This window comes from Myotis myotis, unplaced genomic scaffold (genome assembly GCF_014108235.1).
Source record: "Myotis myotis isolate mMyoMyo1 unplaced genomic scaffold, mMyoMyo1.p scaffold_m19_p_12, whole genome shotgun sequence".
Taxonomy (NCBI): domain Eukaryota; kingdom Metazoa; phylum Chordata; class Mammalia; order Chiroptera; family Vespertilionidae; genus Myotis; species Myotis myotis.
This window is the reverse complement of record NW_023416316.1, coordinates 43,318,584-43,333,696: the sequence shown is the minus strand read 5'-3', so window position 1 is coordinate 43,333,696 and position 15,113 is coordinate 43,318,584. Positions and strand designations below refer to the sequence as shown.

The 15,113-nt window shown below is 39.6% G+C and overlaps 1 protein-coding gene across 6 annotated transcripts in view; it reads right to left on the bottom strand.

The window, feature by feature from the left end:
• DOCK8 (dedicator of cytokinesis 8) overlaps positions 1–15,113 on the bottom strand; it is a 196,846-nt gene that overhangs the window by 100,821 nt on the left and 80,912 nt on the right. For 5 of the 6 annotated variants that reach the window (XM_036330926.1, XM_036330922.1, XM_036330924.1 and 2 more), the window contains 5 exons: positions 10,158–10,243; positions 8,215–8,281; positions 6,084–6,233; positions 2,303–2,383; positions 896–1,055 (listed from right to left, as the gene is read on the bottom strand). In XM_036330926.1, coding sequence (XP_036186819.1) covers positions 896–1,055; positions 2,303–2,383; positions 6,084–6,233; positions 8,215–8,281; positions 10,158–10,243 — 544 coding nt within the window. The remainder of the gene's footprint in view (positions 1–895; positions 1,056–2,302; positions 2,384–6,083; positions 6,234–8,214; positions 8,282–10,157; positions 10,244–15,113) is intronic. The other variant, XM_036330927.1, reaches the window with a different exon arrangement.

Here is a 15,113-nt window from a genome sequence, read left to right as displayed (position 1 = left end):
TCAAGATGCACTAAAGTTAGGTTTGTTATTGATAAATCAGAAATAATCCAGGAATTCTGACCAGAAATTATGCAACCATAACTCCAGAATAGCAGCAGTAATAACAAAGTACCCTTTCCTCCACTCCTCTGCTAACGGCAACATTTCAGAAGTGGCAGAGCTAAGGAATGCAAGAGAAAAGTCACGAGAAATGTGACTCCAGACTTAAATATTTGCTGGATCCAAAGACATTTAGGAAAACAGAAACTCTGCCACAAGTAGGGGTGGGTCTACTTGAAAATTCTATAGCCTCTTGAACAGTTTCATATCCAACCTGTTTTAAAAATTAATGATTCAGACCAAGGGTGAGGCGATGAAAAAGAAACATGCTAAATAAATTGAACAGTAACTAGATATTCTATTGGCATCCACTTTTTCATTGCTGTTGGCAAAAGAAACTTCCAGGAGCTGGAAATTTTGTTGAGAAACCTGAGTTTGGCTTTTCAAAACCTCCATGACTTTACCCCTTATGTTTTGGAACCAATCATGGTGCCTTTATTTTAACATGTTATAGATAGTTATTATATTTTCTTGTTATTTTCAATAATTTTAAGAGGAAGTAGCTTCTTAAAATTAAGTTTTTAATGTGTCAAACTGTCCAGAAAATTCTAACAAAGAATCTTACTATAAGAGAATATTTAAATTCCACAAACATTCATGATAATTTTGGGGAATCGTTCTCTATTACAATCATGCATTTGTAATCAAGCCATAAGAGTGTCTCAACCTATTAATCGCCTTCTTCTTTCCCATTTCCCACACCTTACTGTACCCCAAGCCCCCACAAATAAGCAGTTGACCGCAGAGTTGGTGCATTGGGGAGCCCGCCTCTTCCCCCGGCAGCTGAAAATCTTACCAACCACGGACTCTGCATCGGTTACCTCCCTCTCCAGGGTGGAGACGTTGAAGAAGCTTGCTAAGCTTATAGGAGCCCAGGCAAAGGGCATCCGGTATTTCCCCAAACGCTGGCAGAAAGATTCCGCTTGAAGTTTCAGTTTTTCAATCTTGTCTTTACTCTAGAGGAAAATGGAAAGAGGCAAGCAGGGACAAACAATAGGGCACCAGCACCCAGTCAGCTGCCCTGCCATGAATAGGACAGGCACCTCCAAAATCCCTACCCTACTGATTAGAACGAGTGAGTAGGCAGCAAAGGGACACACTCAACGAAGGCCAGAAGTCTAGGGAAATACAGATTAGAAAAGGAGAAGTTTACAAAAAGGCTACATTCAACTATTAAATACACCAGCTTATAAAAAAAAAAAAAAAAAGGTCCAAGGCTTCCTATACAAACTAATCCACAAGTGTCAGTTTTAGGGGCTAGTAACTTGACTGGAATTCGCATGAGAGCACCTTGGGATAAAAAGTTTTATATATCATCTACCAAGCTCTCAAGAGAGCCTGTTTCTTCAAAAGTTGCCTTAGAAAACTCCAGAAAGACCTATAAAGGTTCTTAATAATTTCCTTATTAGGTTGACAATACTTCCAAGGAGTTCTTTCTAAATTCAGAATAAAAGGTAGATTTTTTAAAAAATGTCTTGAAGTGGAAAGATTTTTTTAAAAAGAGAAAAAAGAGAGAGAGACATAGACATGGACAACAGTGTGATGATTGCAGGGTGTAGGGGTAGGTAGAGGTGGAAGAGGGCATATAGGGGATAAATGACGATGGGAAAAATAAAATAAAATAAATGTCTTGAGTTCAATACATCTTATTTGAAATTTTTAAGTGATGCTGATTAGGCAAGTGTTAGTCCAGAAAGGCCACACTTTAAAAATCTTGCTGGGCGCTGAGGAAAGATGTCCTCTCCATGGGCTCAGTACCGGGGTTGTGCTAGTGAGTTTATGATGTGCAGCAACCCCAGCCAATTTCCAAACATCCACGCCTGAAAAGGCTGGTGCCCATGCTATGGAGATAAGCCAGGACGCTCTGGTACTGCTTGGTTCCATGGGGTCTGTGGCCCTCCCCCCACAGCTGGGTCAGAGCCTCAGAACCAAGGCAACAGGCGCCCGGCTTGGCCCTAGTTTCATTTTAGAATTAGACATTCATGTGCATATCATTATTTGTTGAGTTTAATAGCTTATTTCTTTCAAAAGTTATCATCAATGACCAATTTCTCTTCCTTCTTTGGTTTATATATAATTTATTAGGATCTCATATGAAAACATATGAAGGACTAAACCCTATTAACTATATTGTGGAACACCTCTGTGGAAATATTTCCTTATTCTAAGCTGTTACCATTTAGCAGTATTCAAACTATCATACCTTTCCACCATCACTTTCTTTGATAACCATGTAGGGCTCCGCACAGTCTCCAATCTCTCCCTGCTGAAGGACTTTTTCAATCTACCAACAAAAATAACAGGAAAACAATGCACATAAATCACATCCACATAACGGAATCTATGCAACCATCAAAATTAGATTTTGTGACAATATTTAATGATGTGGGAATATGTCTGGGATTATGTTTTTTGATTTAAAAATGAGTGTAAAAAGTACTGTATAGTTGTTGTAAAAACATCATAAAGGCATATTAAAAAAATGATAGCAGATACACAGCAAATGTTAATAGTTATCTCTGTATGATGGGATTATGTGCTGTGTTGATTTTATTCCTATTGTTTATGTGTATTTGCTACTTTTAAACAATAAACATGTATTATGTCTACAATAAAAAAATGCAATAAAAGTTATTTTATAAAACAAAACCCATGAGACATATGTAGGAAGTGAAAAGCTCATTTTCTTTATTATTGCTTACAATGTAAAAAAGAGATATGACCTCTGTAAAAGTCAGGTTGGGGACTCAAACCTTCCACAAAATGAATAAATGAACAGAATAAATTATCTGTAATTGTCTCCCTTGTATTTCCTAATAGGGCTGCTTCTCTGGCTTTAACGGACTTGGACAGGAACCAAAAGCAGTGAGGTAGTGCAGCTTTCCACTTTGCTAACTGGCTGGTAATATGGGAATGCCACTGCTGGTAATGTGGGAATGCCCCTACTGTCCAATATCTCCTTCGATTTTGCTTCAGGTAAAGGATCTGGCTGACCATAAATTTGAGCAGCATATTTAGGAGACGGAAAAGGAGAAAACTGTAACTCCCTAACCCTCTGTTCAAAGAAAATTTAATTTAACTCAGATGTTAAGGAGAAAAGCAAGTGATTTAGTCTGTATCATTAGGCGAGAGGATTCTTGAAGACAGACGGGTTAACATATTCCAAAAGGCACACATTCTTAATAGGTATTATCAGTGAGGTGCAGAAATACCCTCGTTTAAACAAGAAAGACCCTAGTGATGGAGGGTGTTTGACGGAGTTTAAGGGAAGTGACATGGGACTGCTCAATGGACATCCATCTCAGGGACACTGCAAGCAAGAAGCCTGTCTTCTCACAAAAGAAGTCTCAAATCCCTCCCCATTGCCAGAGGATGAAGACAGGCTGATCCCCACGATACCCCAGGTTGAGAACACAGACACGTAACACTCGAGCTAGAGGCTGGCATTCCTGTTAGTCAGCCATCATTTGCTTATTCATTAACTCTAAAAGCATTTGTTGGGTACCTTCTCTGTGGTGGCTGCTGGGGAGATAAGGGGTTGAATACAATACATCTGGTCACCAGGATCCTGAAGCTCATGGGAGCTTGTAGAGAAAACTGGAAGGAAGCTAGTTTTTCCATGAAGTCAATGGATAAAAATAGACTTTGAACAGAAATAAAGAACTCTTTCATGAGGACTCTGAGGTGAGGAATGGGATCCACGGGTTCATGCATTAGTACCGCGTGGAACCCACGGGAGAGGGAGCTCCAGAATCTGGACGTGGGAACATTCAGATTCAACCAGACCAGCAGATACCACGCCCTTCACCGAGCTGGACAAGGGCAACGCCAGCTACTTGGTGAGAAGGAGCTGCAGGCTGCTATGCGAGCCCACTATATGGTCCTTCGTGATTTATGGGTGAAAGAAATGAGTGAGTCCTCATAACTATGGTAGGTAGGGGAAAGGCACATACCAGCATCACCTGGAACATTTTTGAAGGTAAAAGGCTACCCTCTGCTCTACTCAGGAGGGGCTGGTGCAATGCCTTCCATGTGTATTTTTAAATTTTTGTTCACTCATCCTTACTCTCCAACCTCCAGTTGAGAAACAAAACCTTTAAGCCTGAAATAACCCCTTACAACAATATCCTATACAATACTAAACTAGGTAACTCTAAATACAGCTCCTACCCTGTTAAAATACAGTTAATATCCTGATGCTCAGCCTGACAAAAAAGGTTCTCTTTATTGAATGGCAACTGGGTGGATAGATGTGATCAATGTTACAGCACCATTCACTATATATGTAGAGAGGAGGAAGCTACAGGATGGCATTCAGAAAAGAAAAACAGGTCAGAAGCAAACCAGGGACTATATGAATAGATTTAAATTCTTTAACTAAATCCAGACATTTAAGAGAAAGTTTGTTATTGCCAAATGAATGCATTAATACATTTGAAGACTTTTGGATATATTCAGTAGTAGTAGTAGTCCATAGGTAACTGCTGATATATAGCACATGATTATGGATTAACCAAAATAAAGTCATCCTCTGAGAAGTGAAGTTTGAAGTAAAATTTAGCTTTTAGAACTAGTGTTGGTTTCCCAGGCTGGGAGAGAATTCTGAATTTAACCACAGGGCTTCTAGAGTGAGCTGTAAGCTAATTTTTCCTATGTGTCGAAGTATTACTGCAAGATAAAGGACACACACTAAAGTTTGACAACAAAAGATATGTCTTTGTAGTGGCAGAATTTTAATTATAGTTTCCATGAACTTAAATAAGTTCCCTTCAAGCTATAGAAGCCTTTCAGAGTCTGGTGAAATGGAGGAAAGGAAGCTAGAATGGAAAGACATATGCCACTTGTTAAGTGTCTTTCAAGCCACCTAAATTCTTTGAAATCTTTATCCTACTCCCATGGGATCATGGGGAACTCATGAGATTACAAACATCAAACTTGGACATCTGGGTGTACATGAAATCAAATCACCTAATTCTTTTATTTTTTAATACAATTTTTCAGTAAAGAATCAATTAAATGAATTATTTTACTTAAGGTAGGTAAAATACTCAATGTTTGTTGCTAATTTCCAACCAGTCATTTAGGTGTGTAGAGAAAGTCTCTAGTTTTCTTACACCAGCAAAGAGTACAGCCTAGAATGAAAGGTTCTTTTACATATAATTGCCCCACCAGACATAGTACTTATGCTATGAGATGGTGATAAAAAAAGAGAATTAAACTTGCAAAATATAGCCCGTACCTCAAATTGTCAGAGCCTGCACTTGTGGTCATTTAATTATGGGCCTCTAGAAAAACATGAACATCATTAGGAAACTCTGTCTGAGATAGCAGCAGCCTCCCAGACGGAATAGCTGAGGGTGCTTTCCTTGGTTAGGAGGAAAGGTGTCTTTAATGTGCCAGACTTCATTTTGTAATCACAACTACCCATTGAAAGTGGTGTTATTAGCCCAGCCGTGGGCAAACTACGGCCCGCGGGCCGGATTCGGCCTGTTTGAAATGAATAAAACTAAAAAAAAAAAAAAAAAAAAAAAGACCGTACCCTTTTATGTAATGATGTTTACTTTGAATTATATTAGTTCACACAAACACTCCATCCATGCTTTTATTCCGGCCCTCTGGTCCAGTTTAAGAAGACATTGTGGCCTTCGAGTCAAAAAGTTTGCCCACCCCTGTATTAGCCCCATTTTACAGAGGAGCAAATTAAGTCTCAGAAAGGTTAGGCAATTGCCCCAAAAGTCATGTAATAACTAGGATGCAAAGCCAGGATTCAAAACGTGGACGGTATGACTCTCAAACCCATAGTTGTTCTAGTATTCAACACAGAATTTGCTTGTCAAGGAAAAGAGATCAGTTGAGAAGGAAAAAAGGGAATGTCACAGAAGACACAGAGATATGTTCTGACACCTCTCTTACCTGACACATGCACTGAGTCTAATGCAAAAATGGGAACATCAGAATGAGCAAATCAGATTGTGTGTAACTACCTTGACTACTAGGTAGATGTCTGAGGATGGATAGGTGACGGAGAACACCGCAGATCTTGCCTGACTCGATGGGGCAACAGAGGGCGTGTGGGCACGGAGAAATCCTTTGAACTGGTCAGAGTTCAGGTCACAGTGAAAATTTTCTGAGATCTGTAAATGAGTAGAAAAATGGAAAATAAGTTAGACTTGTTGCTCTCATGGTTTAAGCATGTTAAAAAGGAATGAAAAACCACAAAGAAATTTCTCCAGAGGAGTAAATATAATTATAGACATAGTTCATAACTAGTGGCTGTTGGGAAATCTGCTACGTACAGGGTGTCCCCCAAAAATGTATACACACTTTAATAGCTGATAGCTCAATTTTTAAAATGAAATGTATTTTATTTGTTTGTTTGTTTATGTATTTATTTTTAATCCTCACCCAAGGATATTTTTCCATTCATTTTTAGAGTGGAAGAGAGGGAAAGACAGAGAGAAATATCAATGTGAGAGAAACACATTGATTGGTTGCCTCTTGCACGAGCCCTGATCAGGGGCCAGGTCGGGGAGGAGCCTGCAACTGAGGTACGTTCCCTTGACTAGAATCGAACCCGGGACCCTGCAGGTCGATGCTCTAGCCACTGAGCCAAACCGGATAAGGCGAAAGTGAAGTGTATTTTAATAAACACTGCCTTCATATTACTCAAAGCGTGTGTATACATTTTTTGGGGGACACCCTATATTTTGTCACAATCTCTAGGTATTTTGGAGTCGTTTGAGAGATGCTCCAGGAGACATTTAAATTTTTCTTAAACCACCAATAATTTCTGAATAGCAGTGATGTGATGTGCTCTGTACTGCCCTGAATAAGAGCAGGACACTGCCTCTACCCTCAATTAGCTTAAATTTACAAATGAGAGATAAGCTAAATATGTAACTAATACAGGAAGAGCAAAATACTAAGTGCCCCATTCATACAAAGAGCACTGTTGGAGTTACAAGGGTGAGGGATCCCAGTCACTGGGGGGAGCAGGATGCTTCCATTAGATGAGACAGATGGGCCTTGGAAGAAGATCCTGCCAGCAGAGCTGGAGGGTGACCGAGTGCCAGGGGGAGAGTCCAGCACAGGAATCGCTCAGAGGCCAGAAAACCTGGAGTGAATTCTCTTCACAGAGAGTAGTCCAGCTTGACTGCATAGGCAGGCTAAGAGGGAAAGAATAAATGAGAGCCATATGAAGAAAGCCAGGCATGGAAGCTAAAGAGTTTTTATAAATTTTTAAAAAATTGTTTATTTATTATTATTTTTTAATCCTCACATGAAGACATGTTTAGAGAAAGGGGGAGAGAGAGAGAGAGAGAGAGAGAGAGAGAGAGAGAGAGAGAGAGAGAGAGAGAAACACTGATTGGCTGCCTTCCATAAGCTCCCTGATCAGGGATCAAACCCACAAACTTTCTGTTCACAGGACAACTTTTTATCAACTGTGCCACTCCGGCCAGCCTATAGAATTGCTTTTTCAAAGTTACAGGTAGTGAGGATCCATTAAAGATTTTGAGCAAGAGCATGACTCCTTGGCTCACAGTGTAGTGTTATTAGAACCACTGTGTGGCTGGGTCTCCCCTTCGGCACTAATAGAGTGATAGCTGAGAACTGGCTGCCCAGGCAAAGACTACATTTAACCTCTTCCATGGCAGTTAGTAGTGAATTGTGTGCACAAATGATGCGTCAAACCTCCAGGCCGCTTTCACCCATCTTTCCCCTTTTTCGGGAGGTGCAATGGCAGTGACAAAGATGACTTTGGGAGAACACATATTGAAGATGGAGGAGCCACGGACAGCTTGGGGTCCTGAATGGCTGAGGGGCTCAGACCACTGCTGACCTAGCACCCGCTACTGAACCAGGCCTCCAGCCATCCTCTGGCCAACCTCCAGCAGGCTTTCCCTTAAAAATTCTTCAAAGAATATAAATGACTAACATTCTCTGATCACCCCTTCACAAACTGCAAAGCCAACAGAATTGGGTGTATCAAAGGTCGTTTGCTTTCAAATCTGATGTGTATTTGCTGAATAGAAGTGAGATTTAAACCTGTGAGCCCAAAGACTCATCAACAATATGTGTGCCCTCAGGGATGGGCTATTATTTTCAATTCCTTACCTTTTTCCTTTCTTTAACATCGTAGAGAGCAATGCTGGCAAACAGAGGCTCAATTTCTATCTCAAACCTGTGAGAGCAAGAGAGAAAATCTATATGGATTTAACTTAGATAATTGCAAATTTTCTGAAAGTGCCGGAAACTGAAAATCCAGATTTTTCTGCATAACTTTCTGACTTCTTAAGATTTTTCTCATTTCCTTTTTAAATGCCACACAATTCAAACAAAGCATGTCTGCAGTCTGGATTCATCATGTGGGCATCTATTTGCTGCATCTACTATAAAGCAACTGTCTCCAAGTTACTTCATTGTTTACTTTTATAGTAAAAAAATAAATCACATATCCTCTATCTATGTGTATTAATTTTGTATTTGCATATTAAAATATTAAATACATTATAAAACATACATAATCAAGACATTTTAAAGGCTGAACTAAATAATTCAAAATAAATCACGGTATTGGAGCATTTGCTTTCTGCACTCCAGTGGATTGACTTGGGAGCCCCCTGGGGTGCTTGTGCACCTCTCTTTCCTCTTTGCAAGCTGCTACTTTAGAGAATTAGTTCATCAATTTCTTCAAATCACAGTCTCTTTTGAAAATTTTAAGTTGTAAATGCTCTACCTAGGCAAAAGTACATAAGCATATTCTATTATATCCTATTAGGAGGGTCATCCATCTCTTAAAATCAGTTCATGGATCCTTTAAGCAGCACCAAGTTTGCAACTAGGGCATCTGGATACTGGATGCAAGGCTTTGTTTCAGCCTTGAGAACTTCTCGGGGACTTTGAGTCTTTTCTTGAAAATGAAGTTGTTAGACCAGATAGTCTCAAAGTTCCCAGCTGTCACAAACTCCTAACTCTAATGCATAGCCTCACAGTTCCCCTCCTTGAACCCAGTCCAGCATGACTGCTCACCCTCTTGGGCATGTCTCCTTGATGTTGTAGCCCTCTCCCCACCCTAGCCAATTCCACCAGGGAAGGGATCCAAAAAGGCACAGTCTAGCCCTGGCAGGCAGACCAGAGTGGGGAGCCTCCTATCTTTCAGCGGGAGGACCGAGTGGAAGTGGCTGTTCCGTTCCCCTCTGCATCGTTCAGGAAGTCCACCCTATTGTCTGAGGCTCTCGCCCACCCCCACAGGATGCCAGGATGCACTTTAGATGCAGTGACTATGCCGTTTAGGACGGAAGGAATTCTCTCCTATGATGCTTATCACCAAGCCGGCTAGAGCTTTCCAATAAATGACAGCTGTTCTCACAGGTGGGAAAACATGGCCACTAAGATAGACGTGCATTATTAAACAAACAAATAAACAAAAAACCAAATTGAGTCACTTGTATTTCTCTTGATGAAAACTGTGAAGTGGAGTTTCTAGTGACTTTTCCCCCCAACTGTCAAAACAGAAATTAAGTTGCATCGAGCTGTTTGTTCAGTGCACGGAAACTGGGTTTTAGTTGCATTTATCATTGTGTTTCAACAGTGGTATGCTGGCAAATGTTTAAAAAACATGTCCTAAAAAAAAAGGTTTTAATTTGTAGCATTTCTGGTTTTGATGTAAATATTTCCACCAAGGCCAATATCAAGCCACAAATGTGACTTCACTGAGAAAAGAGTTGGGGAGAGAAGAGCATGATCCACTGTCATGAGTCAGAGCTGAGTCCGGCACACCAGTGGCTCTCACTGTTGTTTTTAACGTAGGCCATCTCACTCCATCTCCCTATGTGCCTAACCCTTGTGTGTGCCTTCCCCGTTGTAGAAGAAAGACTGGCAAAGGCTTGGTAGGAATAGAACTAAAATCCAGCTGACTCCAGACTGCTCTTTCCAGAGCTGCCCAATGTTATATATGTTGGGAGATGCTCTCTAATTCAAGCTCTGATGTTAAAGACACAGTTTGCATCTAAGAGGCAATATAAACCTCAGTGTAGTTACCCATTGCTCATACTTACTTTAGGGTCAGCAACTTGACCCATATTCTGTTGCCCAGATGTTCCTTAGGACATTCTGGCACCGGACGTATTTCCACAGCATCCTCCTGTTATTAATCACATGGTAAAGAAATCATTAGTAAATTTCCACGAGAGGAGTTCCAGCTGGAGTTAACCCAGGGAAGGGAAGGCTGCCATCCACTGCTCAATTCAACTTGCATTTGCTTTATTTCCAATAGCATAATAACACTGACATTTACAAGAGTTTGTTATCCAACCCCTAAGCTTCAGAGTCAGCATTTACAGCAAATATCTTCTCCTTGCAGAAAGCCAAGCATTGAAGACAAAGAGACTGAGGGAGGAAGGAAGGAAATGTGAACATGGATATGACTTAGTAACATCCACCAGATGGCATTGCAAAAATCTTATGCCTATTGTTGGTTTTGTTTTGTTGGGTTTTGTTTTTTGGCTGCTCTAAGTACACATTCAGAATATTTCTCCTGCCAAGGACTTTCCTAGTAAATATGTGTGTTTCGGACTTGAGATCTGAGTCAGTATAGTTCACTGAAGGCTGTAAACCATCAATACTATAATACAGCATCTTTCTCAGTTCATAAACAGATGATAGAGATTTGGGGATGAATTTATAGGTTCTATAAAAATAAGTTCAGTTAAAAGTTGCTAAAGTTCTATGTACAAAAAGGCTTAGTGATGACAAATTAAGATATATACCTATATTTTACCACATTGGGACTCAAGACTTAAAGAGAAATATCAAATCCCTATTGCAACTTTTAGCATTCAAATCTAAACTATTATAGTATCCTAATTATATTCAGGTAGGCAACCATAAAGAGTGCAAATCCCTGAAAACTTTAATTCCTGCTTTTGCACTAGGCTATCCAAACCCTGGTCAGTGCTCTGCAGCTCACACGGGTCTAAGAATAGAGTCATAGCTAATTGTATTTTGCTGCGCTATAAAGGATTGGCGCTCCCCACCAAATACCCCACAGCAACCACAGCATTCTTACAAATAGCAGAAAAGTCACCTTCTTGGAAAATCTGGGCCTAGTGTAGCTTCTGAGTTTCTTCCAGGGAAGGCACTGTTCTGATGTCTACACTGAGCGGAACTCCCTCAGAACAAGCTGGAACTTTTAGGGTGCTCAGAACAGACACATCTGAGAGGGATGGTCTCCTTATTGGAAAACAGCCTCAACATATAGACACTCATGGGTTTCTAAGACTATATTTGGCCTGGATTCACTCTTTTTAAAAAAGCTTTTCATTTGGGAAATTATAAACATATTCAAGTATGGAGAATAACATAGTGAACCACTTTTACCCATCATCTAGCTTCAACAATTTCAACTCATGGTCAACTTGGTTTCATCTATATAATTCCACTTACTACCTTCCCCTACTCAATATTGGATTACTTAGAAGCAAAGCTCCAAACATCATATCATCCCATTTATAAATATTTCAGTACAACTCTTAAAAGATAAGGGCTTATAAAAGCACATAACTGTAATACCATTATGACTCTTAAAAATTTAACAAAAATTTCTTGTTGTCACTAAATATGTAATCAGTTACAAATTTCCCCAACTGTCTTAATTTTTTTATAGTTAGCTTTAAAAATTAGAATCTAAACAGGGTCTATATATTAATGTATTTCCTAAGTTCCTTCTAATCTGTATGAGTTTCTTAAGCCTTTAGAGTTATCTGAAATAGGAATGAATTCCCAAAGAAGCAGAAGAGGAAATATGAAATTTTAGTGGGAGAGAGAGAGAGAGAGAGAGAGAGAGAGAGGGAGAAGAGAGAATAGAGAATGAGAGAGATGACATGCTTCCATCAGTTGACCCAATGGATCTTGAGGCCAACTCTACAGCTGCCTACCTGTAATTTCATTATGTGAGCCAATAAATCCCATTTTTTTCTTAATTATTTTTTGTTGGGTTCTGTCACTTGCAACTAAAATGCAAAATCTTCACAGATTTGGAGTACAGAGGCAACTTTCTCATGGATCAACACACAGGACACCTTTTATAGACTCAGTGAATCAGGGAAAGAACTCATCTTTGTCTATGTTGGTGGTTGAATTCTACTTTTACCTCTCCTATGGACTAAGTCATAATTTGAATGTAATGGTTCACCTCTCTTCTAACTTTCCTCACTAGGAAATAAACTAATGATAGTATAAAATAATTTCATTAATGTATTATCAAAAAACCCGCATTTATAATCATTTCATGGTAGGCCAAAAATTTACCTTTCTTCCACAGGGCTTTATTTAAAGCAACTACAAATTACAAATATAAATGCAATTTCTATGTGTCTACCTAGAACACATTAAAGGGCTGGTGTAGGAGCACTCAAGCATTTTAGACATACCAATTTACAAATAACTGGCACCCTAATTACAAAGCATTCCTTCCCACTCAATAAAGTGGGTCCCATTAGGACCTCTGCTAGATTATAACTTTCAATCTCAACTGAGTTTCAGCATTGTTCAAAGACCATAAAACAAGGTTCCTTTAAAATAGTCTATGATTCACTCTTTTAATCAGTTCAGATGGGATATTCTCCATTGAGGGAAACTTTAATGAGCTGGTGTCTCACTGGAAGTATTCTCCTCATCCTTTAATTGTTTTCTCTCTTCTGGTGCCCACTCTGGGTCTCCTTATTACATACTGGCACCTCCATCATGTAACTGGGAGGAAGAAGAATGCAAGTGAAGGTCAAGTCAGCCAAACTTAATGTTTCTTGGACAAATTTGGTACAAAATTTTAAAGTTGTAGATGGAAATTAAAAAGTTATGAGATAAAATATGCTGCATCATCTTTGAATTTCAATTATGTGTGCCAATTTACCTGGTAGTCATATGTAAATAAATAAACAAGCAAACATAAAATTTAGAATTAATGGTTTAGGATCTCCATCCTATAATTTAATTTACCTGTAGAACCTTGAACAAGTTATTTAACCTCTCTGATTCTTACTTTGCAATGTGAAAGATGGAGAAGATAACATTGTCCACATTATTCATATTTATTTTTAATTTAATCTTCCCCATTCAGAAAAGGATTTGAGTCCACTGACAAGTCTACAAATAGATGAGAAAACCAAGGTAGTTGAAGAATAAGAAAAAAAAGAAAGTTGAAGTAAATTCAGACCACCAATAAATAAACTGCTAGACTTAGTAGAGGTGAACTAAGTAAAGAATGTAGAAGAGTAGATTACAAGATATGCACAATCTCTAAGTATATAAGTTTTCTCAGTGGAAGCACAACTCTTCTTTGTCTGAGGGTTTGAGGGACAATTTCCCTTTGGATCCCTATTGAGGTGGGTGCTGGGTGAAATGTAGGTCAATGTCCTCTATCATATTTGCATAGAGGACACAATATCACATCTCATGACTGCTGTTTCCCTTATTGTCCTTTTTTTGCTGACCAGTGGTGAACTCATTGAAAGGCCAGTCAGCTAACACAATTCTCAGCGATGGGGGTGCCACAAGGTGCAAGAATCAGGCTCCTTCATGGTCTTTCTTGATCCAAAAATGAAATTGCAGATAGAGACGTAGATGGAAGGCATATCTTTTATGCGAAATTGCCCCAAATCATATTCCTTGCAACTGAACTTTTAATAAAATATTGACAGCAGAGATATTATGGTAATCTGACCTGATAAGACCCAGAGTGCAGGTATTCTAACATGCAGAAGGGTAGACTGGGAGCCTAATATGAAGAATAAGGAGCTGAAACAGTCTTGAACAATGGTCACCCCTCATCCCATCTGAAGTGCCCTGGGGAGTGACCAAAGCCTAAATTATCAAATTGTTCTTGGCCTGGTCCAATATAGAGAGACATGAACAAACAAGATCCTAACATTCTATGCCTTGGGAGCATGGCTGTGACATTTCGGGCTTGAATGCTTTCAGAGATTTAAAAAGAAAAATCTGAACCAAGCACTAAGGAACATCAAGGTTTAAGTAATACATCTTGATGGATTAACTGCAAAACATACCCCCATGTAACTGAATGGTTTGACTAGCTGAGTGGGATTACTGCATGTGGATCCTCGAAATGTGTTTTTTTTATCAATATATTTTTATCCATTTCAGAGAGTATAAGAGAGGGAGAGAGACAGAAACATCAATGATGAGAGAGAACACCCCCCCAATGGGGATTATGCCCACAACCTGGGCATGTGCTCTGACTGGGAATCAAACCATGACCTCCTGGTTCATAGGTGGACACTCAACCACTGAGCCATGCTGATCAGGCTCGAAATGTTTTGAAGATTAAATGAGATAATATCAGTGAAAATATTCTGTAGAGGGCTTATGAAAATCCTAGCTATTATTGGAATCTCATTTGTGTAATTGATCAATAAAGGGTTCTGCTATTACACAGGCTTGCCTTAGTAAAACTAACAGCCCCAGCCAAGCTGGTGTGTATATATATTATACACACACACACACACACACACACACACACACATAGTGGCCAGATTATTATAACAACCTGACATTTGTAGGCAAATTAGCTATAATTTTGCACTGAAGTTGCTAGAGGGCCAGACCATTATAAACGTCTGAATAGCACAACATACCTAAGTATCGTTGCTGATCAAGTTCATCCTATCATGTTGATGGCGTATCCCAAAGGAAATGGCTTCTTCCAACAAGACAATGCGCCATGCCACGGTGCTCGTATTGTGCAGGTTTCAAGAACATGAGGACTTTACCTTGCTTAGGTGGCCCCCACAATCACCAGATCTCTATCCAATGGAGCATTTGTGGGACGAAGTTAAAAGCCATCAGGCAGCTGGTTCCACAACCATCAAATCTCACAGAACTGGACAGTGCTATTCATCAGGCATGGTGTCGGATTCCTCGCATCACCTTTCAACATCTCGTGGAGTCAGTGCCAAGAATCGCCGCAGTATTGAAGGCAAAAGGTGGCCCAACAAAGT